Raw genomic sequence first — 26,110 nt, 5'->3', positions numbered from 1 at the left:
CCACGCCCCAAATATAAACTCTCTCTACGGGGTAGTAGTTTAATGTAATACTCAATATCTTTCAATACATAAGTGTTTTAATGCCGTCTGTGGCCGAACACCATTTTTTCACCCAAGTTTACTTCCTGTTTACATTGAGTGTAATTCCGGGTTTCACCAGATAGGCGCGTCACTACCGCCCATTGGGAACTTCCGACAGAATCAGCCACAGACGGCATTAAAACACTTCTTTATTGAAGTATATGGATTATTACATTAAACTACTACCCCGTAGAGAGAGTTAACATTTGGGGCGTGGCGGTAAGCACCGCTTTTTTTCAATTTGTACATGTTTGGAGTGTCTACGGGGTATAGTGCTGAAAGTCCCTGTATCCATGGGGATGAACCCTACAACTCTCGTATATTGAAAACGTCAGAATCATAATACGTCTACGAGAGTTGTAATTCTACAGCTAGTGTAAACATTAAACAAGTAACTAATAGCCTACATAATACATTTACTTATTTTGAGGTGCTTTTACTTTACTGGAGTATTTCCAATTGTCAATACTTTTACTTCTACTCCATCTCAGTTCCTTACCACTACTTTATATATTGGAACATTATTGTACGCATATTATACACAAAACGTGCACACTTCAGCCCTATATAAAGGTATACTTCGGCTATTTGAAATAGACGATCTGATATTTTCAAAATACTTTTTAAACATTTTGAAAACTTGAAGTGGGACATTCTGCATAATGAGAACTTTTACTTTTGGTACTTACACTTTTGGTACTTACTTTTACTCAAGTAAACTTTGAATACCAAACTTTTTAACAGAGTATTTCTATATTGTGGACGTGGTATTGCTACTTGTACTTAAGTAAAACAATTGAGTACTTCTTCCATCACTGACTACAGGCACACAAAGTAATACAAGTAAGTACATTTACTTAAGAACTGTACTTAAGTTCAACTTTTAGGTATTTTTTACTTTACTGGAGTATTTCCAATTTTATTTTATATATGTTACTTTTCAGAATTCAAATTTAAAAAATGGCAGATCTACAAGCTCAAAACGCGCCGCACTGCGACACGTTTTGAGCTTGTATGTATGTATGTATGTCTATACACACGCATATACACACCCACACATTTATTTATTTATCACTTATTTATATAGACAAATGTGCAAGTATATATTGCACTGGTAGGTTTCTGAACTGTCCGAGGCCTCCACTGAGACACAGACCGAGTAGACAAAATGGTACCATAATATTATCATCATGAGCATTAGTGAGGACCAATTATATAAAGATAGTCTGAAAAAGGGTGAAGTGCTCCTTTAACAACTCAGATGTCCCCTTACTATTTCCATTCAGTACAACAGAACATACCAATAGTCTGTGTATCAAATATACAGCATGTGCACTTTTATTTAAAACAAAAACAAATTGTAATTAAATAATTCTAAAAAGTTAATACTGCAATAGGACATTAAAATGTACAGCTCTTATGACTGACATAAGAGTGACGTTATCTTGAATTAAAAGCTACAATTGTCAATAACACAATTAATAGTGTTTATCATCACTTTTTTTGGTGTTTCTTGTAAATTGTGAATCAAATTGAAATGATCCAAAGGAGAAAATTACTGCTGACCTTCACAAATAGATCCAGATTCTGGAATACGTTTCATGTTCTTCTTCTCTTCCCAACAATATAAAACTTCTCAATTATGTCAATTAATTCGCATGCGACTTGTAAACAATGGCCTGATGAACTTCAATAAAACAAAACACTAAAAAACTACAATCCTTCTTATCAAATACAAACAAATATTTAACATACCATCTGTAATGTATTATCTATATGTCCTGGATTAAAGCTTTTTTTCTTCTTTTTTTTACATGGATTAAAGCTTCTTTCTTTTTTTTACATGTCCCTGATTATTTGCACCATGGAAATTTCACCCAAACCTCTTTTATCATACTAATACAGTAATTCCCTTGTTGTGGCTCTTAAATGCAAACAAATGTGTAACATAACATACTGTAAAGGCTTGTTCCATTTCATTCATTCGAAAAACTTAATATATATGCCACTACTCCATTAAATTCTCTCTTTCAGCGGGTGACAATGACATTTGAAAAAAATCAAGAAGAGACTGTTCTGAGGAATCATCATGGCGTCAGTGAAATTGTTTGTGAGAGACATAGAGAGACAGACATAGAGAGACAGACAGACAGACAGACAGACAGACAGAAAGAGACATTCAAGAAAATATATAAAGTTTGAGTACTACTCTCCTGAGTGCGTTTCCAGGTCTGTGATCAAGACGTTTCCATCGGACTCTAGAGTCAGTGAGTTGGACTGTCTGTAGTAAGCGCTACCGAGGCTAGGGAGTCTGTGAAAGCGTGAGGTGTTCCTCTTGTACACAAACCACATTACCACTGCCAGCATGCCAAACACCAGTATAGCCACCAGGACTGCAGCTGGGACAATGCCATGATGTAAGCCTGGAATATAGATGAATGACATGAAGTAGATTATTTCTGTATTATTTCTGTATGTTATGTATGTTTTTTTTGGTATATTATATGACCATAAATGCTCCCCTCTACAATTGAAATACATTCATAAACACCTTGGCCATAGGTCAGAAGACTGTAGTTTCTGTCACATATGAGTTGGTCAGCGCAGTGAACCACATTTATAAGTACTACAGTATGTGTTCACTTCACTTATTGCTGCTAACTGGCAAAAAATAAATAAAATAAATGTAATTTGTTTACCATTTAGTGGTTCCACTTCCACCTCAGTGATATCTGCAGAATAAACAAACATTGGTCAAGAGACAGTTGTACACTGACACCACTTTGTGATAACCGTCTTGCAAGATGTGTCTATCAACTTTTGTTTTGTTTTTACTTTCTACCCCCAATTAAGTCGCTATGCCAATTAATTCCTTCCCACACACATTTGTGTGTTGGCACTGCTGTTGTATCCTATTGGCATACGTGCCAGTGAGGAGCCCCCACCGAGAGGACATAGAGCCTCCGTCCTACTCCTCTCGGCCAACACTCCCTGCTGACAGGTGCTGCCCCAGCGCGTAGGAGTATGTGCAGTGACAAATATCACTCTCCCCGCCCAGCTTCCCTTCCGCGAACACAGGCCAATGGTGTTCATAAAGACGCTCGACAAAGCCGGATGCGCGGTGGTGGGTAGGCACTTTACCACTGCGCCAACCGAGCACCTATGTATCAACTTTATCTCAAACACTCACATATACAGTATATATACATATATTGTACATATGATACAAAATAGTGTATTAGCATGGTATGGCGAATAGATGTGGGCTCTTGATATAAATTGTGATATGATAAGCAGAATCAAGAGTTTGGTAAAGCGAGCAATTTTGTTAGTTTGTATAATGATGAAGCAAGTACATATGTGTTGGGGTGTGTTGTACAAAAAGTGTGATTTGTTCAACATCCCCCCAAACGGCCTGTTTAGGAGGAGATCAGGCTAACAATGAAGCCAGATTGGGAATATGAGCAATGCAAATTAACTGAATGTAGACTGGACACAACATTTAAAATAATACAGACACAGAAGATCAATGCCAGATAATTGAGGCAAATCATTTGGTAACAAAATATTCATCCACAAATATGACTACCTGAATGTATTTCACAGATGAAGCCATGCCGCTCAGAGCACCGTTGCAGTTGCCACACCCCATCAAGCAACCGCCTAGTGGCACAAATGCCGGCAGTCAGCATGCTGGGATCTGGTTCGTGGAAATTCCAGAAGGAGTGTTCCGAATCCATAGGTGAGCCATCCAGCCATGCCATAGAGTCAGCTAGAATCAAATAAATAAAGCATATTATACAACCCAACAGGTATGACAATCAGGTAATCATAGAGGGATTATGGGAGAATTACTGTTCTCACTATCTGTGTTGAAATACATCCCGAGCCATATTCTCTGTTGATGATCATGATTGTGGTCCATAAGATGGTCCATAATGAAGTTATCCACTTCATAGCCCTCAATAGTCAGGAGATCAGATGAGTTGTCTGGAAGTGAAGAAAGTTTAGTTTGACTCCAAGGAGCACCTTTGTGTGCTAACATTTGTTTGATAACTGGACAAAGAAACAAAAATGAAGGTCAAAGACAGTCTTCTTGCCAAAAACAGATAAGGCTTCATTGACAGGTTAGTGCATAATGGATGATGACAAATCAACATGTTTCGACCATAGTTTGGCCTTTGACATGCCCTGATGAAGGCCAATCTGTGGCCGAAACATGTCACCTCTGCTAGAACCTGACCAATACACGTATCGGAACATCAGTATCAGCAATTATGCAGCCGATGTGGCCCGATCTTTAACCACTTTCAACCCAGTGTCCTTGTTTTGGTCATGTCATTATAGGCGAATATTTTAGTTTTCTAAAATGTTCTAAATAGTTAAAAAATAACATCTACAAAATGTCTTATACAGGTGAATCTCCTTAAGATACAAGATCTATTTTATGACGGATCCCTGTTCTTGGTTTCCTGCGTTTGTTTGTCTTGAGTTCCTGCATTTGGGTCCAAAAACGCCATAGTTTTGTGACAGAATAAACCAGCCATTCCTGGACCCCAGGGGAACTCCCAGCCAGAGAGAGAGACCCTGTTCGAGCTAGTTATTACGTTTTGTCCACCCTAAGCTTGGTGAGGTCCCATCCTCAAGTCCTCTGTTCCTGCTGTGTCCGGCGACGTGAGTCTTCTCTGCTGTCCAGTGATGCTGGGGTGCACACCACTGCACATTAGTGTAAGTCCACGCTGCCAAGCTTGGCTGCTGCCCCATTCCTGCTCCAGCTGTGTGTGCCTCTGCGGTCAGCCGTTCGTCTGTTTGTGATGTCGATGCCAGTTCCCTTGGGTGTGATGGCTCACAGGAATCCCCTGTGCCCGCGCCAGTGTTGACAGCGGGCTCCTGCTGGGTGGGCCGCTTTGAGTGCCGGGACTATGTCCCTCATGTGACTGTAGTGTTTGCCTAGTGTGTCCTGCCCCTCCATTTCCTACTCCATGTTCCCTTGTTGTCACCCTCCCCTCTTCCCTCAACCTATTGCCTTGATTGCTCAAGGGGACACACTACCAGCTGTGCCTTGCTAATGAGTTCAACAGACTTTAAAGACTGCCAGTGCTCATCCTTTTTTTGGTTGGTTCATTGTCTCCGCCAGGCCGAAGGTGTGGCCGAGACTATGTTTTGCACCCTGTCCGTCCGTCCGTGTGTCCACGTGTCTGTCCGTCCGTCTGTCCGTCCGTTCATGCAAATCGGTACACATTATCTCTATTGTCATGTGATGAAGCCGTATCTATCCAATCTTTCATATTCCATCCTGATTGGCTAAGATCGGCTTCCAAAGTTTGCAAGAGTGGTCCGTTTTGAACAAAATGCCTCAAACCATGTACGCAGTGATTCCACTCACCTCTATAATGACCGAACATTGCTGGCCCACAATAACCTACCTGGCCTGGCGGAGACCTGTGCTCCGAGGAGCACTTTTTCTAGTTGTCTATTGTTGCCTGTCATGTTTGCTGTTTATTTCAGTTGAAGTGATGTTTAGTGTTTATGCATTTACTGCATTCTATGGGTGCTTGTTTCGTGAAAATTGTTGTTGTTTTTTTGTTGTAATATGGATTAGTCAGGGACAAGATTCAACCAGGTCAGAAAAATAACAAATATCAGATCTACAGTACACAGCGCGTCGACTCGTTGTGAGCTTGAGCAAAGACTAAAACTAAGGACATCTTCTCTTCTCTTAGTTACTGGTTATTTTTTTGCCTATTGTTTATTCCAGTTAAACTAAAATGTTTTTTTTTTTATTCTAGTTTTAGTCATTTTGTTTTAGTTAACTATAACCTTGGTTCGGGCAGCAGTACAAGAAGTTTCAATTTACATAACAAAACTGAACATGGAACAGTGGCATAAGTAATGGCACCAATAGAATCTAACCTGTCAATAAAGGTGTTTTATATGTACAATAAGAAGAGTGGACCTTTGTTCTTGCTTAGCAGAAGTATCAAAACGCCTTCTCTTTTTAACCTGTAGGGGGATCAAGCATGCAGCTCTGCAGCTGAAGAAAGTAATGAAGCTGATAGGCAGCGTTTCACATTTGGACAGGAATGTGTAGAGAGAAAAAAAAATGGAATCTTGAACACCCTACTTTTCTGTTTGCAGTAATTTCTGGCCTCTTCATAAGTGAGCCTCTGCACCAGAGGCTCAAAGTAATAGCAACCATCGTCAAATTCCACCCAGGTGGAGGGACACGCCACCTCAGAGGTGACAAACGCTTTACTCCCTGCAAGGCAAACAGAAGGAAAAGACGGTTATCTCCCATGATCACGTCATACTGTAATGTTTAAAAACACTGCATTGAAAAACTCTAGTTTTCACATTTAATTACAGTAATACTGACTTGGTGGGGGTACATGACACAGGCCTGGCAGTGGGGTATCACAATCAGCTCTTCGCCAGCCCCCACTCACATCCATGTAAACACACTCATCTGTCACAAAGTCCTCGTCATCTGCCGCGTCCCAGTGTGTATACACAGTGCTGCTGCTATCTGACCATTGGTAGTTAATGCCCTCCTGTAAGGAAATGACACAACAGATCTCTCAGAGAGGCACTGCACACTTCAGGTGGCAATGGGTTAGTGACACTGTTGAAAGAAAACATGATGGTCATGGTCATCTCGATAGACTGGTCACTACGACGGCAGTGCCTGTCACTTAACACATGCAAAGGGGCAGACCGGAAACAGGGGTTTGGCTAAACGAGAACAAGTCAAGCTGGAGGGTGAGAAAGCAAAATGAATGCCGTCAAGCAGCAATAGAGATCGAAAGACAGAGAGAGGGAACGAGGGACAGATGCATGTAGAGAATCGATTCCCTCACTTCTTTTGTTCATTTGACTCTCGTTCTATGGGAGCTCAGGGATACCCAAAATCTTAAGGTTCCTCTGGCTACCTGCTGGGAAAGCATATGCTAGTGGACAGCATACTTCCACATAATGTAGGCTGACAGCCAGGAGAAAAGCCCTGGCGAACTTTGAAGCAACTGTCACAGTCCATGGAAGTCAATCCCACTAGTAAACTAGCTGGGAAGAATATATTTAAAGGACATTCCTGACATTTTTGTGGGTATTTATTTACTGAGATACAATGCAGACCTTTGTTTTGTTTTCATTGATTGACATACCTAGTATGGAATTTTGTTCTTATTAACTACAAAATGCTTTTTGAGTGTGTCCATTTCTTTAAAACCCCCAAATAGTCTTTTGATGAAGAAAATAAGACGACATGTGACACAACAGAGTGACTTCATAGAATGAAACCTGTGTGACAGTGGAAGTTGCAATGTGGGGGTGGAGGATTAAGGAACCCAAACGACATGCATACATAATACATGCACTGGCTGGGCAATCCATACCTCACTAATGAGTGTCAAACATAAATTAATGCAGACATAACACACACACACACACACACACACACACACACACACACACACACACACACACACACACACACACACACACACACACACACACACACACACACACACACACACACACACACACACACACACACACACACACACACACACACACACAGCTCTAATTCCAAGGTCACCTCGCAGACACAATACACACAATGCAGAGCTACACAGTTACAGTACATATCGTGCGATGGGATACATACGTCTTGACTATACAGTCCAATCCAGTGGGGGACTGCCAGTCTATTGACAAGGACAGTAAGGAAGGCCTGGTGGTAAGGGTCTGTAATGCTCACTAGGTCAGAATCATTCTCTAGGCACACATGCAGCGCCTCGTACCAGCTCATGTTGCCTGGCACAACCTTATAGCTGCGGTTCTTATACTCAATATTGTCAGGGAGAGGGTGGTGATAGGAGTGGGTGGGGGGTTTAGATGGGTCTGAGATAGAGAGAGAAACAAAACAGAAAAGAAGAAGGGAGGGATATAAGAAAAGGAGAGAAAGAGAGGTATGGTCAGAATGATTGTTCAAGGACATTTATAAAAAAAAACAAAAGAAGAAAAAAAAGAGCAGCAGCTGTCTTCTTCGGAGGCACAGCATGACACTTGTTGTTAACCAATGAGGATACTTCACACACAACTAGTCTATGTCCATTAATTAGTCTATCGGACGGCTACTATGATGAGAGAGATACGCATGCCTATTAAGACTCTCTTACAAACAACAGCATTTTCATTTTCAACTGGCAGAAAGACAGAATTACACATACGTTTTCGCTAGCAAAAGGGGTTAGGGTAATGTGTGTCGAATGATACTTGTCAAAGAGTATCGTGGCGAGGTATACATTAGCCATCAGTATCATGAATAAAAGCAACAGTGAACATTCAGAATTTCACTTAATTATAACAATAATCATTATGAATCCCAGAGAGAATTAATTCCATATGAAGAAAATGTTAAAAAGAACAAGAGAGACCTAGAGTCGACCGTTTAAAGACAGTCAATGGGAAGACAGACCAGCAGGAAAAACAGACAGAAGGCCAATGAGCACATCGTCACATGGGGACCGAGAAAGAGGCGATGACAGAGCAATAACACAATGAAAAGAAAGAGACAGAGCGGCGGAGAGTAAGCTTACCCTGGGGTTTCTGACACACAAAGCCATACCCACTCTCTGAACACTTCTCATCGTACCACTTCCCTGTCAGGTGGAAGTTGTGGTTGTTGGACAAAACAGTACAAAGAGGATCATCACTAGCCAGCGGTCCGTGGAGCCAGTCGTCATCCTGTCCGTTCATAAACACACACAAACTACATTTATTTTTGAGTCCACGATAAAGTTGATCATGATGATCAGAACACATCTACACACAACTATGTTTAACTCAGTGGTGAAAGTTGGTGAGTTAGGTTGACAAAAGAGCTTACAGTGAGAGAGCTCTTAGGCTCTATGGGGGACCAGTTGGTGTAGCTGACTGGCTTCCCATTGGCCCATTTCATGGTGTCCTCATCCCGCAGACCAATCCACACGCCCACAGAGCTTCCCTGAAGCAGCATGGTGACAAAAGCTGGAGAAAATATGGCATGATAATTACAGCTAAACACTTACTGCTTTTGATACGTCAAATTAAAACATAGCCCATTTACACAGTAATATCCTCAGTGCTAATTTATCTATTTGTAACCTTTGCTTTGGCTTAATTTGCGTACACCCTCATGGTCCTATATTACACCCCACAGACAATGGTACAACGCGCAGCTAAACCCCCATGTTTAGGTCTTAAAATGAGGTGTGGTCAGTCAAATTGTTGCTACCTAGAGGGAGTGAGAAAAGTCAGAAAGCAAATGTGCTTTAGATGAGCTCTGAACTTGGCTAAAATCCAGTGCGGTCCCCCAGCACAGCTATTTAAAGAGCACATTAGGTGGGTTCTCAATGCGCACACACTGCTTGCAATCAAAATCCATCCAAATTCAAGCATTTGCATCCCCTTTGGCTAGGCGTCTGATACTGCTTAAATGGAAAGAAAAATTCCCACCAACATTTACATCATGGGTTAATGATATTATGCATCACTTGACTTTGGAGAAAATTCATTACTCCAGAAGGGGGTGTGCTCTGAAATTTTACTGGCAACCTTTTTTTAACATATATAGAGAGGATGAATGCTGCTGACATTAACTCTTTAACTGCCAGAGTAATAGTGTAATAGTGTTACGCTACTGGCAGCGAAAAAGAGCGATTTTATCAACCTTTGAAAAATCATGGAATATGTTCTGTGAATGCTATCCGCAGGGTGATCCCCTCATTACACACACAGGGGTCTCGTAGAATGGGGGGGAAATAATTATCCGATAGCGGTAATCCGTTCCATAGTTGTGGCAATAAATAGCATGTTTTGCCAAAAATATATAGTGTAAAAAAAAAGTACACAGGAGCCGAGATAGAGCATTTTTAAGCAATAAGTTAACCAGGGAGTGAATGGAGCAGCACATCTTCGGATGGCGTTATCTCTGGTTCTGTGTGAAAGAAATAACATATATTTCTGTCAGATAACTCACGAAAGATTGAACCAATATTATAGACCGAATATATTTAAGCAATATAATAGAATGAGAATACAAGTGTGGATGTAATATTTTATTTTGGCGTTCAGGCTCTGCTATATTTTTTCTCCCTGCTCAGCACAATCATACAGCCATCATTAACCATTAAGAGCAGGGAGATAGATATACATAACAACCCCCCTTGGGGAACAGAACAATAGCAGAGCCCACTGGTGGTGCTGGGGTGGTGGCCGACTGGCGTGACTGCCACGTCAGAGTATGACGTACTGTATGGGTCTGCATGAGGCTGTAACCAGCCCCATAGAATGAGCAATGCATGTAACCTATCTCGAGTGTATGCTGCCAGAACTAACTCGCAGGCTACGTATAATATATCCTATAATACAATGGCATAACTGCCCATGTGCGGACGTGATTTGTTTGTAATGTTTGTAATACAACGGAAAACTGCGCATGCGTGGACGTGCCTGGATCCAGCAACCGGCGTCATGAAAAAACACAGAGCTAATCATAGCCGCTTGCTGCTTCTCCCTTCCTGCGCGCGAGCGTGTTTCCCCTTGCACCGTGTGTGTGTGTGTGTGTGTGTGTGTGTGTGTAGATGGGCGAAAATACATTGAAAAGTATTTGATACAAAATACAAATACTGGGTCAAACAAAGTATCAAAATACAAAATATAAATACAGGTCAGAGAAATGTATTTTGATACAAAATACAAATACTGGGTCAAACAAAGTATCAAAATACAAAATATAAATACAGGTCAGAGAAATGTATTTTGAAAATACAAAATACGTATTTTTGTATTTTGAAAATACAAAATACTACATTTGAAAGTATTTCATTTTTTCCATCCCAGCCAAATACAAATTACAAAATACAAAAAAGTATTTCAAATACGTATTTCAAATACATCTATTTCAAATACTGCCCATAAAATAAAATAAAGTATTTTATGTATTTCAAATACAGAAAATACTATTTGAAAAATATTTGAAAGTATTTTGATACAAATTACATTTCATTTTTTCCATCCCGGCCAAATACAAATTACAAAATACAAAAAAGTATTTCAAATACATATTTCAAATACATGTATTTCAAATACTGCCCATCTCTGTGTGTGTGTGTGTGTGTGTGTGTGTGTGTGTGTGTGTGTGTGTGTGTGTGTGTGTGTGTGTGTGTGTGTGTGTGTGTGTGTGTGTGTGTGTGTGTGTGCGCGCGCGCGCGCGCGAGCACGAGCACGCTTCCCCCTGCACGCTGTGCTCCATTCTCACACACACACACACACACACACGGACTACTGAACGTTTTTGTGGGTCTTTGCGAAAGTGGAGTTTTGGTCATTGGAACGGTGATGCACGTCACCTGTTTGTGAAGTGGGTATTTGCAAACCCTGGAGTGGATATATAGGGGAACGTCAGAGTGTTTGTGTTGGAGCGCCTCAGTGCGGCTGCAGAGTTCATATGCAACCTCTCTGGCTGTGGCTTTACTGTTTTCCGTTTTCCTTTGCCGTGTCTGTAGGTCTCCAGGGAAACCCCTAGGGTCTCGCTGACCCACTGTGTGTGTATACTTAACTTTTTTGACTTGTTTTTATCTTTGTTTTACATTTTCTTTCAACTTTCATTGCAAATGTGTCTTATTTGTTTGTATTGTCTTTTGTCTTTTTTTTGTTAATGGTACAACAAGATACCAGGGTTGTGGCTCTTTCGGAGTGTATGTGAATTGGAAAATACCAATAAAGAAGCCTTGAACAAAAAAGCAAAAAATCCATCCGAATTCAACACATCACTCACATTCAACAAAATTAATTTCCTCCAGAAAACGTGATGCAAGATAGATGATTGAATAGTGTCATTACCTTGTTCGAGCTCATCCTCAATGGCCACTAGTGAACCTTGGAAGGAGGAGCAGATGGACTGGGCATCTCTCCAGCTCTTCCCCTCCTTAGGACTGTCAGGGAGGTGCAGCATGAGACACTGGACAGTACACACACACACAATACAATCAGGGCTAAATGAAATCTATACTTGTCATGGACATACATTTGATTTAGCCATGGCCATGTAAACACATTTGTGATTTTAATTCATGGGTAGGGAATGTAGATATACTGTAAACAATTCAATAGTGCCTCTGTGCGTGTGTGTGTGTGTGTGTGTGTGTGTGTGTGTGTGTGTGTGTGTGTGTGTGTGTGTGTGTGTGTGTGTGTGTGTGTGTGTGTGTGTGTGCGTGCGTGCGTGCGTGCGTGCGTGCGTGCGTGCGTGCGTGCGTGCGTGCGTGCGTGCGTGCGTGCGTGTGCGTACGTTGAGGAATATTCCACAAGACTGGATTTAATTGACATCTGCCCTGCCTGGATGATTAAACTAGTGGCAAGAACGGCTGAGCTCCACCGAAGCCACCGAGCATTGCGTTGCGTCAGGGTCCACATCAGGTAACGTTTCCTTTCTAATCAATTGCTTTGATTGCATTGCGTTGCGTTGTGTTCGATGCCTGTGTTCAACCTACAAAATTCGCCTCAGTTAAATTTGTTAACGCAGCGCTGATGCCGAACGCACGCACCCACTCACATCTAGTGCATTAAAATAATGAGATAAATTGTATTATTGTTGGGCTACAATATTGTCCAATGATTGTTTTTCTAGTGTAGTCCCAAAATTACGAGCAGTTGTCCATGTCCCAAAAACCCACATTTGGTATTAGTCTTAATAAAGTTCGTAGCCTACAGTGGCCTCCAAATGGAATCAAATGTGCAAATCCATTCCATTTAGACTAGTTAAATTAACACTAGGCTATGGGTCCATTTGGTTCCAATTAAGCTAGCTAAATGAACACCAGGCTGCTATTTTAATATAGTACATACATAACGACTATAGCACTCAACGTTTAATTGTAGCTAAGTATGCATAAATCCATGAATATTGCCTCTTCTGATGCTCGACGAAAAGCACCCTGAATATTCCTTGGGAGCAGGTCCAATCAAGACGTTGATGGCGGTGACGCAACGCCGTGCAATGCTCCTTGTGGAGTTTCGGCGTATGACAGGTAGTCCTCCCTAAGGTACAACACCTGTTTGCCAGTGTTCATATTCCACAACACATCAAAACATGATCAATAAAACAGAGCAGCTGGTGAGAATGTCGTTTGGCCTGAACCCCGTGGGATGTCATTTCCCTGAGTCACAAAGATGGCCGTGAATGGACATACAGTGCAACAAGGCTATCACATGTGCTGAAAATTCGTAACGACGACAACGCGGCCGCGCGAGAGCTGGCCAGAGCCTCGCTTCTTTGGACTTGAAACGTGGGCGATGACGATCAGCTCCTGGGAATTTCGTAAAAAGCCCAATGGGAAACTTGGCTGGTTTCGGGGGCCTGGCCAGATTGAAATTACCTGCAAAAGAACACGACTTCAACTCCGGTGGGCACGGGGCACTGACAGTGACGCTGTCCTTGGTGCTGGTGCTGTCCATGGTGCTGAAACGGTCAGCATCACTAAGTAGTAAGTGACAGTAATCACAGACCTATGAAAAGGCTTCTATTGATGCTGACAGATCACCATGTGTCACGCCCGGAATTCGAACCGGCAGAGGCTCTGAGCCACTCTGCTACGCTCTGCCCCCTGATATACCCCCACCGGGAAACCCGATTGTAGGTGTCAGCTACTTATTTTTATTTTTCGGTTTTCTGTATCCATAACTAATTCATACATACATACAATCTATATTGCAATGTTTCTTTTATTATTATTTTCTTTATTGCTACAATGAATACTGAGAGTCGAAGCCAAGGCATCAATTGAGACATCAAAATATTTAAAGACGTGGTGCCATGGTTTTGCACTTTTTCTGTTTTTCATGTGTCTATGAGGTTGATAGAACTTCATTAAGCCCCCTGGTGGTGTTTTTATGGTGTTTTATGTCTTCTCTGACTATTTTGAGTTTCTACCTGGAGGCAGAAACCTTGAGGGTAAAACGTGCCAATAGAAAAACAGCCCTTTAGTGACATAGTAAAAATATACCCTCCCCCTCATTATCACAACACTTAAAGAGGTGGTGCCATGGTTTTGCACTTTTTCTGTTTTTCATGTGTCTATGAGGTTGATAGAACTTCATTAAGCCCCCTGGTGGTGTTTTTATGGTGTTTTATGTCTTCTCTGACTATTTTGAGTTTCTACCTGGAGGCTGAAACCTTGAGGGTCAAACGTGCCAATAGAAAAACAGCCCTTTAGTGACATAGTAAAAATATACCCTCCCCCTCATTATCATAACACAACAGGTGTGGGCATAGATATAGAAACCTAGATACCTCATTCGCCTCTGCAGTTCGTTGGAGCGACCTGCTTGGTATGGTGGCCACCATACGTGCTGTGATTGGCCAGTGCCCGTTCCCCCCCGGAAATGGGGGGAACGGGCACTGGCCAATCACAGCGCGTCTTTTCCAGGACTTGTCAGAATCTAGTTGTCCCGCCCCCACCTTCCTCTGATTGGCCTACCGAACGCCCCCTTCTGTGACGCACACGGACGTTTCCAGCTTGCCCCCCACAAGTATAGAGGAAGCGGAAGTACGTCCGAGATGCAGACGCTTCAGAGCCAGAGGAGGCGTCTACCTTTATATGTCTGTGGGTGCGGGCATGAGGAGGAGGAGGGACTAGGACAGGTGGTGGAGGAGGTGCTAAGGTGAGAACCAGGTATACTTAATGAACTGGAGGCGTGTCCACATAAAAACATAATTTTAACAATTTCTGTACACTTTTTTGAAAAAAATCTTCCTCCTAGTATAACCATAATACCTGATGATTATGTTTTGGGGGGGAAAAAATCACTGAAAATCACGGCACCCCGTCTTTAAATATGCATTATATTTATCATTACAGTATGTTTTGCATAGAACATTATGCACATAATGTACTGTATGTAATGCTAGAACTGTTCAGTACTGTGTCAGTAAGGTGAACCAATATAGTTTAACTGACATTGGACAGGTGGAAAACTATAGCCAAACTATCGCAGAATAAATTATTTTGTCAGTGATGTCACAGTCATGCAGACGTATTTCAGACTCAACACTCATACTGTTGCAGTGTGCAGTGGTGTATCACAGACTGTCAGCATGCACTGTTTTGGTTGAATTGACACATTGAGTGGTAGCCACGTCTAAATAATCAAACAAATATCTGTAAAATCGACTGCGCATTCCCCCCCCCCAAAAGTCGACGATTATTCGAGGCTGGGTTATTTATTTGACAGCCCTAGTGTGCACATGCGTGTATGCATTATGTGAACCTTGTGTCCAAAGTACAGCCATCTGTCTGGACATCCTCCAACGTAGTGTGGTTCTCGGGGCGTCTCCACCACAGAGACGGTCCTCCTCTTGCACACATATCCATGAAGTTCACTGCACTCACCCATGGACCACTTCCCTACAACACACCAGGGACAGGGCACAAACATCCATGTAAAATCCTGAGTGTTCATAGCTGATCTTCAAGCTCACAAAGCGTTGGAAATGCAACGCTTTGTGAGCTTGTATATCTGCAATTTTCACAGAATGTTCGGCCCCAGATTAACACTAGAAAGACTAGGATTCAGATGTGGTTAAGTCTGAGAGTGTACAAATGTAATCAAATAGACCTGTGAGATTCCGTTTGGTTATATCTGTGTACGCTGTTACCACATTGGCTGCTGCTGTTCATTGGGGCGATGCTTCAGCATGGCCGCTGCGGTCAGGGGAAAGCCGTGCCTCCTAATGCATGTGTGCCCCATGTACAGTATGACTATTGAAGCAGGAGGTCTCCCCACAATTTAAATCATCATAACTCATAATGCATGTGTGCCCCAATGTATGTCTATGGAAGCAGGAGGTCTCCACAATTTAAATCATCATAACCCACTGAGTCCCAACTGATATTCAAACAGTTTGGTTTATTGCTAATGTCAAACATGTAGTTATGTCATGATGTGATAAAGAACACTTGCTAAATTACAAATATGAGTTTCATACTAAAACACCTTAACATACTGTAGATGGCAACAGCAATGGTTATAAAACAGAATTTTGGGGAAATTCAGGCATATTTCTTGCAGTGGAGTTATTGACAAGTTGCCCTGCCCATATGGTGCAGACATTGATGTACCACCATTCATCCATTGTACAAATGAATGAGTTAACACTGTTCATTTTACTGTATACAATACAATGTTGATTATGTGTGTATTTGTGTTTGTATTTACCTGATGAAGAGGACATGGTAACACATAAGTTATGCTTCACAAGGCCACCATAGGCTCTCCCCTCTGCCCAGTTCTGAAAGCCCAGCTCTGTCTTATCGCTCCAGCTGCAAATGGCGCACGCACGCACGCACGCACGCACGCACGCACGCACACACACACACACACACACACACACACACACACACACACACACACACACACACACACACACACACACACACACACACACACACACACACACACACACACACACACACACACAATCATTGAGTGTCATAATGTACATACCTTACCTCCCTTATTTATATAAGTGATATGTCAACAGGAAACATGATCTAAGACACACACACCTGACCTCTTCCCTTGGCAGGTCAATGGACAGTCCAATCCACCAGTTTGTTGGGCCCACAGAAAGCTGGAGAGAATAACAGGAGAAACAAAGTAAACGTTCCCACTCTTTAAAAGGGAAATTACCCCCTTCAAGTGCACTGGGCTGTAAGATAGCCCTGAAAAGCTTTCAGGGCCTCTCATGCCTGTAGAGGCCATTCAGGTCCACTTGTTGGCCCGTGGCTCTCCTCCTTCATGATCCGTTTCATTCTGGCCTAAAAGAGTCCAGAGCTGTTGCCTTCCCGATTCCCTGTATTCGGTGCACACTCCAGTACCAATGTATCTACATATGACTAGTGTTTTAGCTAATGCTTATGCAGTATGTATATCCTGTATGTACTGTATGTATATTGTACACGCATGCACGCACACACACACACACACACACACACACACACACACACACACACACACACACACACACACACACACACACACACACACACACACACACACACACACACACACACACACACACACACACACACACACAGGTTTGTATTACTATACTTGTGAGGGCATCAACGCTTTAGGACAGCCATTTTATGAATGCCATTTAAAATATATATATATTTTTGCCATTTTTAACCGTAAGCCTAAAGCCGAAAAACAGCAGATCTATAAGCCCACAATATAGATCGACTGTTTTTCGGTGCATGACACTGGCGCGCAACTAAGTATAAATCATGTTTAACTCTATTCCAATCCCTAAACCTAACCTCTAAATGTCTAATCCTAACCTGAATGTTTTTCAAATTGAAAAGGTATCTCTAAAAATGTTTTTTTTAAACTATAAAACAACCATTTGTCTTGTGAGGACCAGGAAAACGGTCATCACAATGTATGTTTCTTCAAATTCTACTATACTTGGTCCTCGCAAGTATAGTAATACAAACACACACACACACACACACACACACACACACACACACACACACACACACGCACGCACACACACGCAGTGTATATATAGTATATACAGTAGTCAGTGTGTGGATAGATGTCAATAGGGAGGGAAAGTGTAAACCTTCGCCATCTGCTGGTTGCATTAGAAAATGATTGAGTCATTCATTTCAAAGTAGTTTCAATCAAGCATCAACTTCCATGAAAGAGTCCTTTTGCAACAGTTTAAAACACATCATCTTTGAATAAGCTATAACATAATAATAGCAGCATCTTCTGCAGCGCCATATGACGGTTTGGATGAAAATTGTATTCAACTACGGCCAGCTCCGTTTTATTGGAACACCACTCAAAGAAGAAAAAGAAGACCCAAAGTGTTTAACAAGTGAGCTAATAGTGACATAATTTAGACAACACCCTTTGCAGTCCATTTTGGAAAAACGCTGTCAATTTATAATTTGAAACACTTAGATATTGTTCAATATACCTACCATGATATGCCACACCAATATACCATGACTTTCCCTCAAGATATCCTAGTCTATAGATCATTTCACACTAACAACAATAACAGGCTTACAAGCCCATATGAACTTCTGTTCTGTTTCCTGGATACCAAATAAGAAAAACATGTTTCTCTGTAATAATAACTAAACGCACCATGGCACTGTTTGTTGTGTGTAGTCATTCACTTAATACTGGCTATGAGCCTGGAATGGCATATTTCAGGCTATTGAAACTCTGTTGTTGCAATATTGCAGCCAGTTTCGGGTCGTTGCTGTTGTTGTTGCAATATCACAGGCAGTTTCAGGTTGTTGTAGCAATCTACTTGATAGATGCTATTTTCAGTTTTTGATCAAAATATATTTTTTAAGACATTTCATTTATTTTCTAGGAAAGGTTAAAAAAGGGGGATGTTTACTTGCAGCCCATATACACAAAATGGGTCACGACCCTATGTGGGAAACAATGATCTACATAATATGAGCAGTATGGATATACAGACCCTTCCCATGCGCTCTTTGACAAAATGCAACTCTTCTCTGGAGTGAATAGACAGCAGGTGGGCTCCCATCATCTGACAAGCAAGGGAGACAGCGTTCCAGCCAAAGAGCTGCTTGGCTAGCAGGTACTCTGCCCCACGGTAGAACACCCAGGGCTCGCTCTCTGGGGAGGAGCAAAAAAGAGAATGAAACACCACACATCTAATAAAAACAAAACACACACTAACCAACTTTTCAATGAGCAAATTAAAGAGCTCTAAATAAATGACATAAAAAAATGATTAAGGTTTCTCTTTGTTTGTTTGTGGAAAGCAATGCAATATCAATTGAACAGAAAAACATGGAAAATGTAACTTACGCTCTGTGTACCAATATGGCTTTATCAGTTCATCACCTAAAAGATAAAGATAAAAGGCAAAATGAGTTTGTTATCTTTTCAGGAAAAAGGTGGGGATGGTGCTGGTTTGGGTGGGTGGATGGTCACATAGTCTCTTGAGACAGAAATGTTGGCTCCCACAATTTAGTCGTTATGCCAATTTCAGTCAGACAACAATTGGATTGGATTAGAATATATATTTATTAAGCAAGCTTGAGCATAGATATAGAAAGCATGAGGAAGCATAGTTTGGCGTCAGGCATCTGAATCCATTAATTCCCTGTAAGAATAACATTCTAATGAATGTTACATGCCAAATAGCATTTACAGGGAATGATTTAAACCCCCATGGGGATCTAGAAACAGAGCCTACAGGTGGATGCCGGGGAGGCGGGTGGGATGACTTTCATGGACAGCAGCATGCAGGTACTGTAAGCAGCGAGCAGCACGATCACGGCAGCAGCAGCGGTAGCGAAGCACGTCAGCTCAGCTAGACAGGGAAGCCAGAGTGAGCAGGTAATAGCGCAGTACCTTTAACCACCCGACCAGGAGCAAAATGCATGTGACTTAGTCACCTGGTCGGATGGCCCAATCCCTGAGTTGCCTGGCCTGAACTAGCTCCGTAAACTGCGCCTCATTAACTCCTCCCCACACACATTGCAGTGTGTTGTCGCTGCTGTTGTATCCTACTGGCTCACCAGCCAGTAAGGAGCCCCCACCGGGAGGGAGGACGTAGAGCCTTCGTCGTCCTACTCCTCCTGCCCAACACTCCCCACTGATAGGTGCCGCCCCAGACCAGACCATAGGACTATGTGTAGTGACAAATATCAATCTCCCCGCCCGGTTTCCCTCCCCCAAACTGTACACAGGCCAATTATGTTCATAAAGACGCTCGACAAATCCGGTTGCACCGATGTGGATTTGAACCCCCATGACTCTGCGGTAGTGGGCAGCTAATTTACCACTGCACCCCCCTAGCGCCATAAACATGTTTTATAAAGTAACACTACGTCATGATTGGTCAAATACCCCTCTTCAGACCGGGAAGGGTATTTGACCAATCACAACGCAGTGTTCATGAAAATATTTTCAGAAATAGATTTTTCTATATAATTCATGAACACTGCGTCGTGATTGGTCAAATACCCTTCCCGGTCTGAAGAGCAGATGACAGCTTCCTGTTTGTGGAATAATCTATGATTATGATGAGGGTGGAGTGTTTATTGACATGTAACTACTTATATGGCCCTCTAGCGCCATCCCGTGGTAAATGACCGTTTGTTCAGAAATGACGGAGTGATGACGCACGTCCGGTTTAGCGTGATTTAATTATATACTTTCATTAAGATTTAGGTAGATTAGCGGCTTAATCCGCGCATAGAAAGTATTGTCCTAGTAGTGGGGTGATTTATGTATTTACTATCTAACTTTCTGAGGGTTTTTTAAGCTATTTGTTATGCCTGCCATCGTGACCAAGTGTACTGCGCATGCGTCAGCTTTCCTAGCACCGGGGCTTTTGGTTTAGTATCTCAGTAACAAAGAAGAGCCGCGGTGGGCAGATGGTATGTACAATTAAGCTCCGACCTTACACGACATAACTTATTTCTTGCATATATATATTATACCTTGTGAAGATGTATTTCATGTCGGTAATGATTGCTATGTTCTATGTTTTATCTGCAGGTTTATAACCTGCTAACTACCGTTGTAACGACCAGTATAGTGTTAGATATGTGTGTGAGAGTTTGTGTGTGAATGAAACAGAAATAAAACGCCATAAAAGACACTTGTTTGAGTTGTATCCACTGGCCACGGCTCTACCTACCTTTCCAAAGGGAGATCTACGATTACATAGAGTGTGATTGATTAGATATTTGGACACTGTTCTCAACTTTTACAAGGAACTACAGACTCTCTGTAGAATTCAAACATAGTGGAAGAGTTGTCTAGTGTTACAGACCAGTGGCCACAGTACCTTTGGGAATTATGCAGATCCACTCATGCTTGCTATCACAGGGCTGAGGCAGAAGGGCATTCGTCAGGTCACTGTACACTGCACAATTGCGCCTTTCATCCTCATCATTCTTATCCTCTATGAAGGTCGACACTACCTGCACACACATGCACACGTGCACGCACGCACGCGCGCGCACACACACACACACACACACACACACACACACACACACACACACACACATACAGTTGCATTAATGGGTTTGCATTAACGGGCAGATCTGGATCGATGTTGTCATTAAGTGTTCAAATTAAGCCCTGTGGCTCTGTCTTTGAGTGTATGAGCAGAATACTTACAGGCGTGCCATCGGACCATTCCCAAGCCCCAGCCTGCTCGGGGGCTCTCTTATTAAATCCCATCCAGAACCAGCGGCCCTCTGTTCTACAGAGGAAATAAGTAGATGGATCACAAGACAATCCTAGAGCACAACTTATGTTGGAAGCAAATTACAACAAGTTGTAACAAAAACTGATATTGACACATAAAAAACCCACAGCTGATCTACTACAGTCCAGTGGTTCTCAAAGTGGAGTCCGGGGACCCCCAGGAATCATTTAGGGGGTTCCAGGGGGTCCCCAGCTAAATTAGTTAAATCTAGCATCAAAATCATTTAAACACTTTAACCTTATTTTATTCTTAGGCTATTCAAAAATAGCCGATCTACAAGGTCACGAGTCACACTGTGACACTTTGTGGGGGTCCCTGGCACAAAATATTTTCAGACGGGGGTTCGTGGCCAAATACATATTCCTTTTGGAAAATGTTTGAGAACCACTGCTGTAGTCATACGATACAATACAGTGTTTGCTGATAAGGCTCAATTAGCAGTACCAACCCTTCGAACATGGTGCTGAGGAGCCCCTTAACAAAGCCCTGCTCCTTGTAGTTGTGGAAACTGGCCAACTGGGCTCCCAGTGCCTGGCAGAAGAAGTCAGCCTCCGCCCAGGAGCGCTTCATCAGAACTTTTTCATCATGGAACACCTACAAGAGTGTCAATGCATACTGTCAACTTTACGTCAGTATATACGGCCTCTTCAGACAGGAGAAACCACAGATACTCTGTTTAGGAGCCCCCTCAGACTGTCATTTACCATGTTCTGTCTAGTAGGGCTGCATGATTGTGGCTACAATTATCATACTGATTATTTTACTTAATATTGCAATCACAATTAATAATCACAATTATCTATAAAGATAACGTTTGGTGGTATCATTTTCTGAACCCTTAAACCGTATATACCCCCTTTTCCCCTCAACACCAAATATCGAAAATAGCCGAATGATTGCCTCTTCGACATGAGGGCAAGAAGGTGCAACAGCTGACACAATACAGTAATATGTTCTAATTAAGTTTCATGATTACATAATTATGCTACACAAAATCTCAATTTTATATTATTTTCATTTAACTGTGCAGCTATAGTATACATTTAATGTGCCAGTTACCGGCTTTTAATTATCACAATATTCTGAAAACACTTTGAAAATAACCGATCGCATCACAAAAAACAAAAAACCTTTGAAGATTTTCACCAATAATGACATGCCCATCAGAAAAGTCAAATAATGTCCGATATATCGGCCAAACTGATATATCAGTCTGGCTTTAATGTCAGAGACAATCAGACTTGACCTTGTAACAGTGGATCAGTCCCGATGCAGACTCCCAGCCAGGAGGACAGGGGACATCAAAGTGGCGTTCTGGCCGCTGGACATCCTGGTAGCTGCTGATGCTCTGCTTACAAACTGATAAGGCCTTGTGGGTTTGGCAGTCTTTCACCTCCCAGTGGCCCAGTGCCAGGCCACCAGTCATAGCAACGCATCCACCAGCACTGACTGGGTGATGAAGAGTGGAGAGATGGGTAATAAAAATGCAAAGCCCAGGGACACAGAGAGCAAAGAGTAACAAAGGTTAAAGATGACGTGACAGTACAGAATTGAGGAAGAGGTGCAGTTACTATTATATAACACAACTACCATGCACACAGCAACAGGTAAATCTCCACCTCCAACCTCCCCCTCCTTTGGGCCAGTGGTTCCCAAACATTTTCATGTCAAGATGGCTATTAGGCCACACCACAGTGGACCACCATTTCGAAAAGATGTTATGCTAGGGACCCCCACAGGAGAGGATTTTTGCTGTTACATTAGATTTAGTACAGAATTCTACAACTGTCTATACCGTGGGTTGGGAGATAACAGTGGAGAGAGTGAAACCTATGATCTAAATATGATTCTTATACATTCTCTCACTGGGCTCAACTTCTAGCCCATGAAATAATAGTGAAATTAAACTGTTCCCCAGTTTGCTGCGGACCCCCTTGAACATCCTCAAGGACCCCTGGTGGTCCTTGACAACCACTGTTTTAGGCTACCTGGCTGGTGCTTGTTCCAGTTGGTGTAGGTGACAGGCGGAGATGAGCCATTGGACGCTCGCCAGCTGTATTCCCCCGCCCTGTCCTGGTCCTGGAAGGCAATCCAGTAATACAGACTATTGTTGGCCCCACGCTCATTCAACAGACTGTTAACAAATGCCTGCTCAAACCTGCCAGCGAGAGGAGAGGAGATGAGATGGGTTGGATTGAGCTGAACAGGAATCGATATAAGAGAACAGGTTAACATGTTACCGCTAATGCCTAACGGCGTCGCGTGCTGAAAATAGCACATCTACAAGCTCACAGCGCGTCGCGTTGTGAGCTTGTAGATGTGCTATTTTCAGCATGTGATGCCGCCATATGACCAAGTATGAAACTATCAATCAGGCTTAACTCCACAGTGTCAATAAGTCAATTATCCAACCTGTTTTCCAGCGTGAGGAGAGGAGCCATGCAGTAATATCCCTCCACGGCGTCACTGAAGCTCTGCTCGTGACTCGTCACCATGTAGCAGGAGAGACCGTGGCGCTTCCAGTCCTGCGACACATCATAAGACATTCCAATCTGTGTTTGTGTGCAACAAAGATAAACGCTACACAGTCAGATCCTCAGTGGTCATTTAACTCAGAGAGCATACAATAGTTCCATTTGTACACTCTCTGTGTTCTGTCTCCCTGATGTGTTTTCGTGTGTTCCTTGTTTCCTAGTTATAGTTAGTGTTTTACTTTGCAGTTGTGTTCCTTTAAATCTGGAGTAATGTTGCATTCCTTGTTTCCTTGTTAAGTGTTGCGTTACACTTCCTTATTTTGTGGTGATGTCCTAGTGTTTCCCGTATTCATTAGTTATCTGTACCGGTCTTGTCTAACCAGTCCTGTGCTTTGCCTAGCCCCCTAGCCTATCCCAGTGTTGATTGTCATTTGAGTTCACCTACAGTATGTCTACTTAGTCCTTGTGTATTTATACCCCCTGTTCCCAGTGTTTCCTGGCTAGTTCATTGTGAAATGTTACGCGTCTTATGTTTTGACTCCAGTTCCTTGAATATTCCTTGTAGCTTTGTTCTATTGAATATTTCCTTGTGTTCCTAGTGTGCTTAGTTTGTATTCCTGGTTCCCGTTGTTTGAGTTATTAAACACTTTGAACCGACCTGCTCTGCATTTGGGTCCTACACTTGCTCCTGACTCGAACCGTGACACTCTGTAGTTAAATGAAACCTGTGTGGGGGTGTGTGTGTGTGTGTGTGTGTGTGTGTGTGTGTGTGTGTGTGCACATACGAACTCCTTAAAAGAGTTACTAGGACACAAGTAGCTGATGCTGATAGTTATTTTTTATATCCCATTTCTATTTCATTCAAATCTAGCCAATTTGAATGAAATAGCCAAAACACACAGTCACTCACTGACACAAATACGATGTCAGACAACATGAATTATTGCAGACCAAACAAAAATACACAAATGAGAGAGAGTGAAAGAGAGAGAGAGAGAGAGAGAGAGAGAGAGAGAGAGAGAGAGAGAGAGAGAGAGAGAGAGAGAGAGAGAGAGAGAGAGATAGAGAGATAGAGAGAGATAGAGAGAGAGAGAGAGAGAGAGTATGAGTGTGTGTGTTGGGGGGGTCTCTAACAAAGCCCATCTGTGGAACATAAACCGTGTGTGTGCGTGTGTGTGTGTGTGTGTGTGTGTGTGTGTGTGTGTGTGTGTGTGTGTGTGTGTGTGTGTGTGTGTGTGTGTGTGTGTGTGTGTGTGTGTGTGTGTGTGTGTGTGTGTGTGTGTGTGTGTGTGTGTGTGTGTGTGTGTGTGTGTGTGTGTGTGTGTGCGTTGGGAGGGTGGAGGGGGGCACTCATTGGTAATGGCATGTTTTCACAAGTGGTGTCCATTTTGTCCATTTTTTACACACCCCCAACCTCTATACAACATACACACACACGCACACACACTTGGGGGCCTGAGGCCTACGGCAGTTCTCACATGAAGACGGAATGCTCTCTATTTAACACTAGAAAAGATTTTGTGTGGTGGCTAATCAGTTTGGTCATTTCATTTGTCAATCAAAGATCTTACAACACTGAATAGCCAACCGTACAATACAGAACACGTAGGAACTATTATCCAAAGTGTTACACTATTTCTGCTCCTTATTTTCGTTTCTTTGAAGCACATTGGTTATATGACAGTTTCCCATTTGTTTACACAGTTCTTTGCATATTGAACTCATCAATCTCTGCTGTACATGTCAAAGACTTTTGAACATTCACAAATCCTCCAACCCCAGGGGGCCATTTTTCATCCTATGCTCCAGAGAATTATCAAGCAGCCCTATGAGTCAAGTGTTCTTGTAAACAGACTCGTGGATCGACATGAATGCCAGACAATACGTCAGCAGAACGGTGAATCAGCTCTTTGTGCTTCTGGAGGGATAAGAGCCAAACACGCCCCAGGACTTGAACCCTCGCTGGCACATCCTCCCGTAGTGCATGATGGGACAATGATTTAGACCTATTCAGATCACTCAGGCCAATTTATGCCGGTACTTTTTTGCAATTATAGCAGAACCCCTTATAACAGAATTCACCCAAAATACATAAATACAAAACAAAACAAAACTCTACATTGGAATACAGTATCTGGCTGTGTTAAAGAATATAAAGATAAGTTCTTATATAAACAGTCGTGAAGACAAGTCTATTAATAATTTACTAAAATGTTTACAGGAGTAA

At 42.3% G+C, this 26,110-nt stretch overlaps 1 protein-coding gene across 2 annotated transcripts in view; it reads right to left on the bottom strand.

Annotated features, from left to right (window-relative positions):
- Positions 1-1,911: 1,911 nt before the first annotated feature.
- Positions 1,912-26,110, bottom strand: part of pla2r1 (phospholipase A2 receptor 1) — a 31,781-nt gene continuing 7,582 nt past the window's right edge. Inside the window, exons 10-30 of one of the 2 annotated variants that reach the window (XM_084057123.1) lie at positions 23,822-23,961; positions 23,398-23,567; positions 22,656-22,858; positions 21,858-22,003; positions 21,319-21,403; positions 20,981-21,116; positions 18,988-19,023; positions 18,632-18,792; positions 16,686-16,750; positions 16,336-16,439; positions 15,388-15,524; positions 11,965-12,082; positions 8,969-9,108; positions 8,679-8,826; positions 7,745-7,980; positions 6,458-6,632; positions 6,206-6,340; positions 3,946-4,071; positions 3,671-3,853; positions 2,781-2,813; positions 1,912-2,504 (exon numbers count right to left, since the gene is read on the bottom strand). In XM_084057123.1, the coding sequence (XP_083913249.1) occupies positions 2,287-2,504; positions 2,781-2,813; positions 3,671-3,853; positions 3,946-4,071; positions 6,206-6,340; positions 6,458-6,632; positions 7,745-7,980; positions 8,679-8,826; positions 8,969-9,108; positions 11,965-12,082; positions 15,388-15,524; positions 16,336-16,439; positions 16,686-16,750; positions 18,632-18,792; positions 18,988-19,023; positions 20,981-21,116; positions 21,319-21,403; positions 21,858-22,003; positions 22,656-22,858; positions 23,398-23,567; positions 23,822-23,961 (2,895 nt within the window). In that variant the 3' untranslated portion in view covers positions 1,912-2,286. The remainder of the gene's footprint in view (positions 2,505-2,780; positions 2,814-3,670; positions 3,854-3,945; positions 4,072-6,205; positions 6,341-6,457; positions 6,633-7,744; positions 7,981-8,678; positions 8,827-8,968; positions 9,109-11,964; positions 12,083-15,387; positions 15,525-16,335; positions 16,440-16,685; positions 16,751-18,631; positions 18,793-18,987; positions 19,024-20,980; positions 21,117-21,318; positions 21,404-21,857; positions 22,004-22,655; positions 22,859-23,397; positions 23,568-23,821; positions 23,962-26,110) is intronic. The other variant, XM_084057124.1, reaches the window with a different exon arrangement.

This window comes from Gymnoscopelus microlampas (genome assembly GCF_963454915.1).
Source record: "Gymnoscopelus microlampas genome assembly, chromosome: 1".
NCBI lineage: Eukaryota > Metazoa > Chordata > Actinopteri > Myctophiformes > Myctophidae > Gymnoscopelus > Gymnoscopelus microlampas.
The sequence above is the reverse complement of the archived record's forward strand: the minus strand, read 5'-3'. Positions and strand labels throughout refer to the sequence as shown.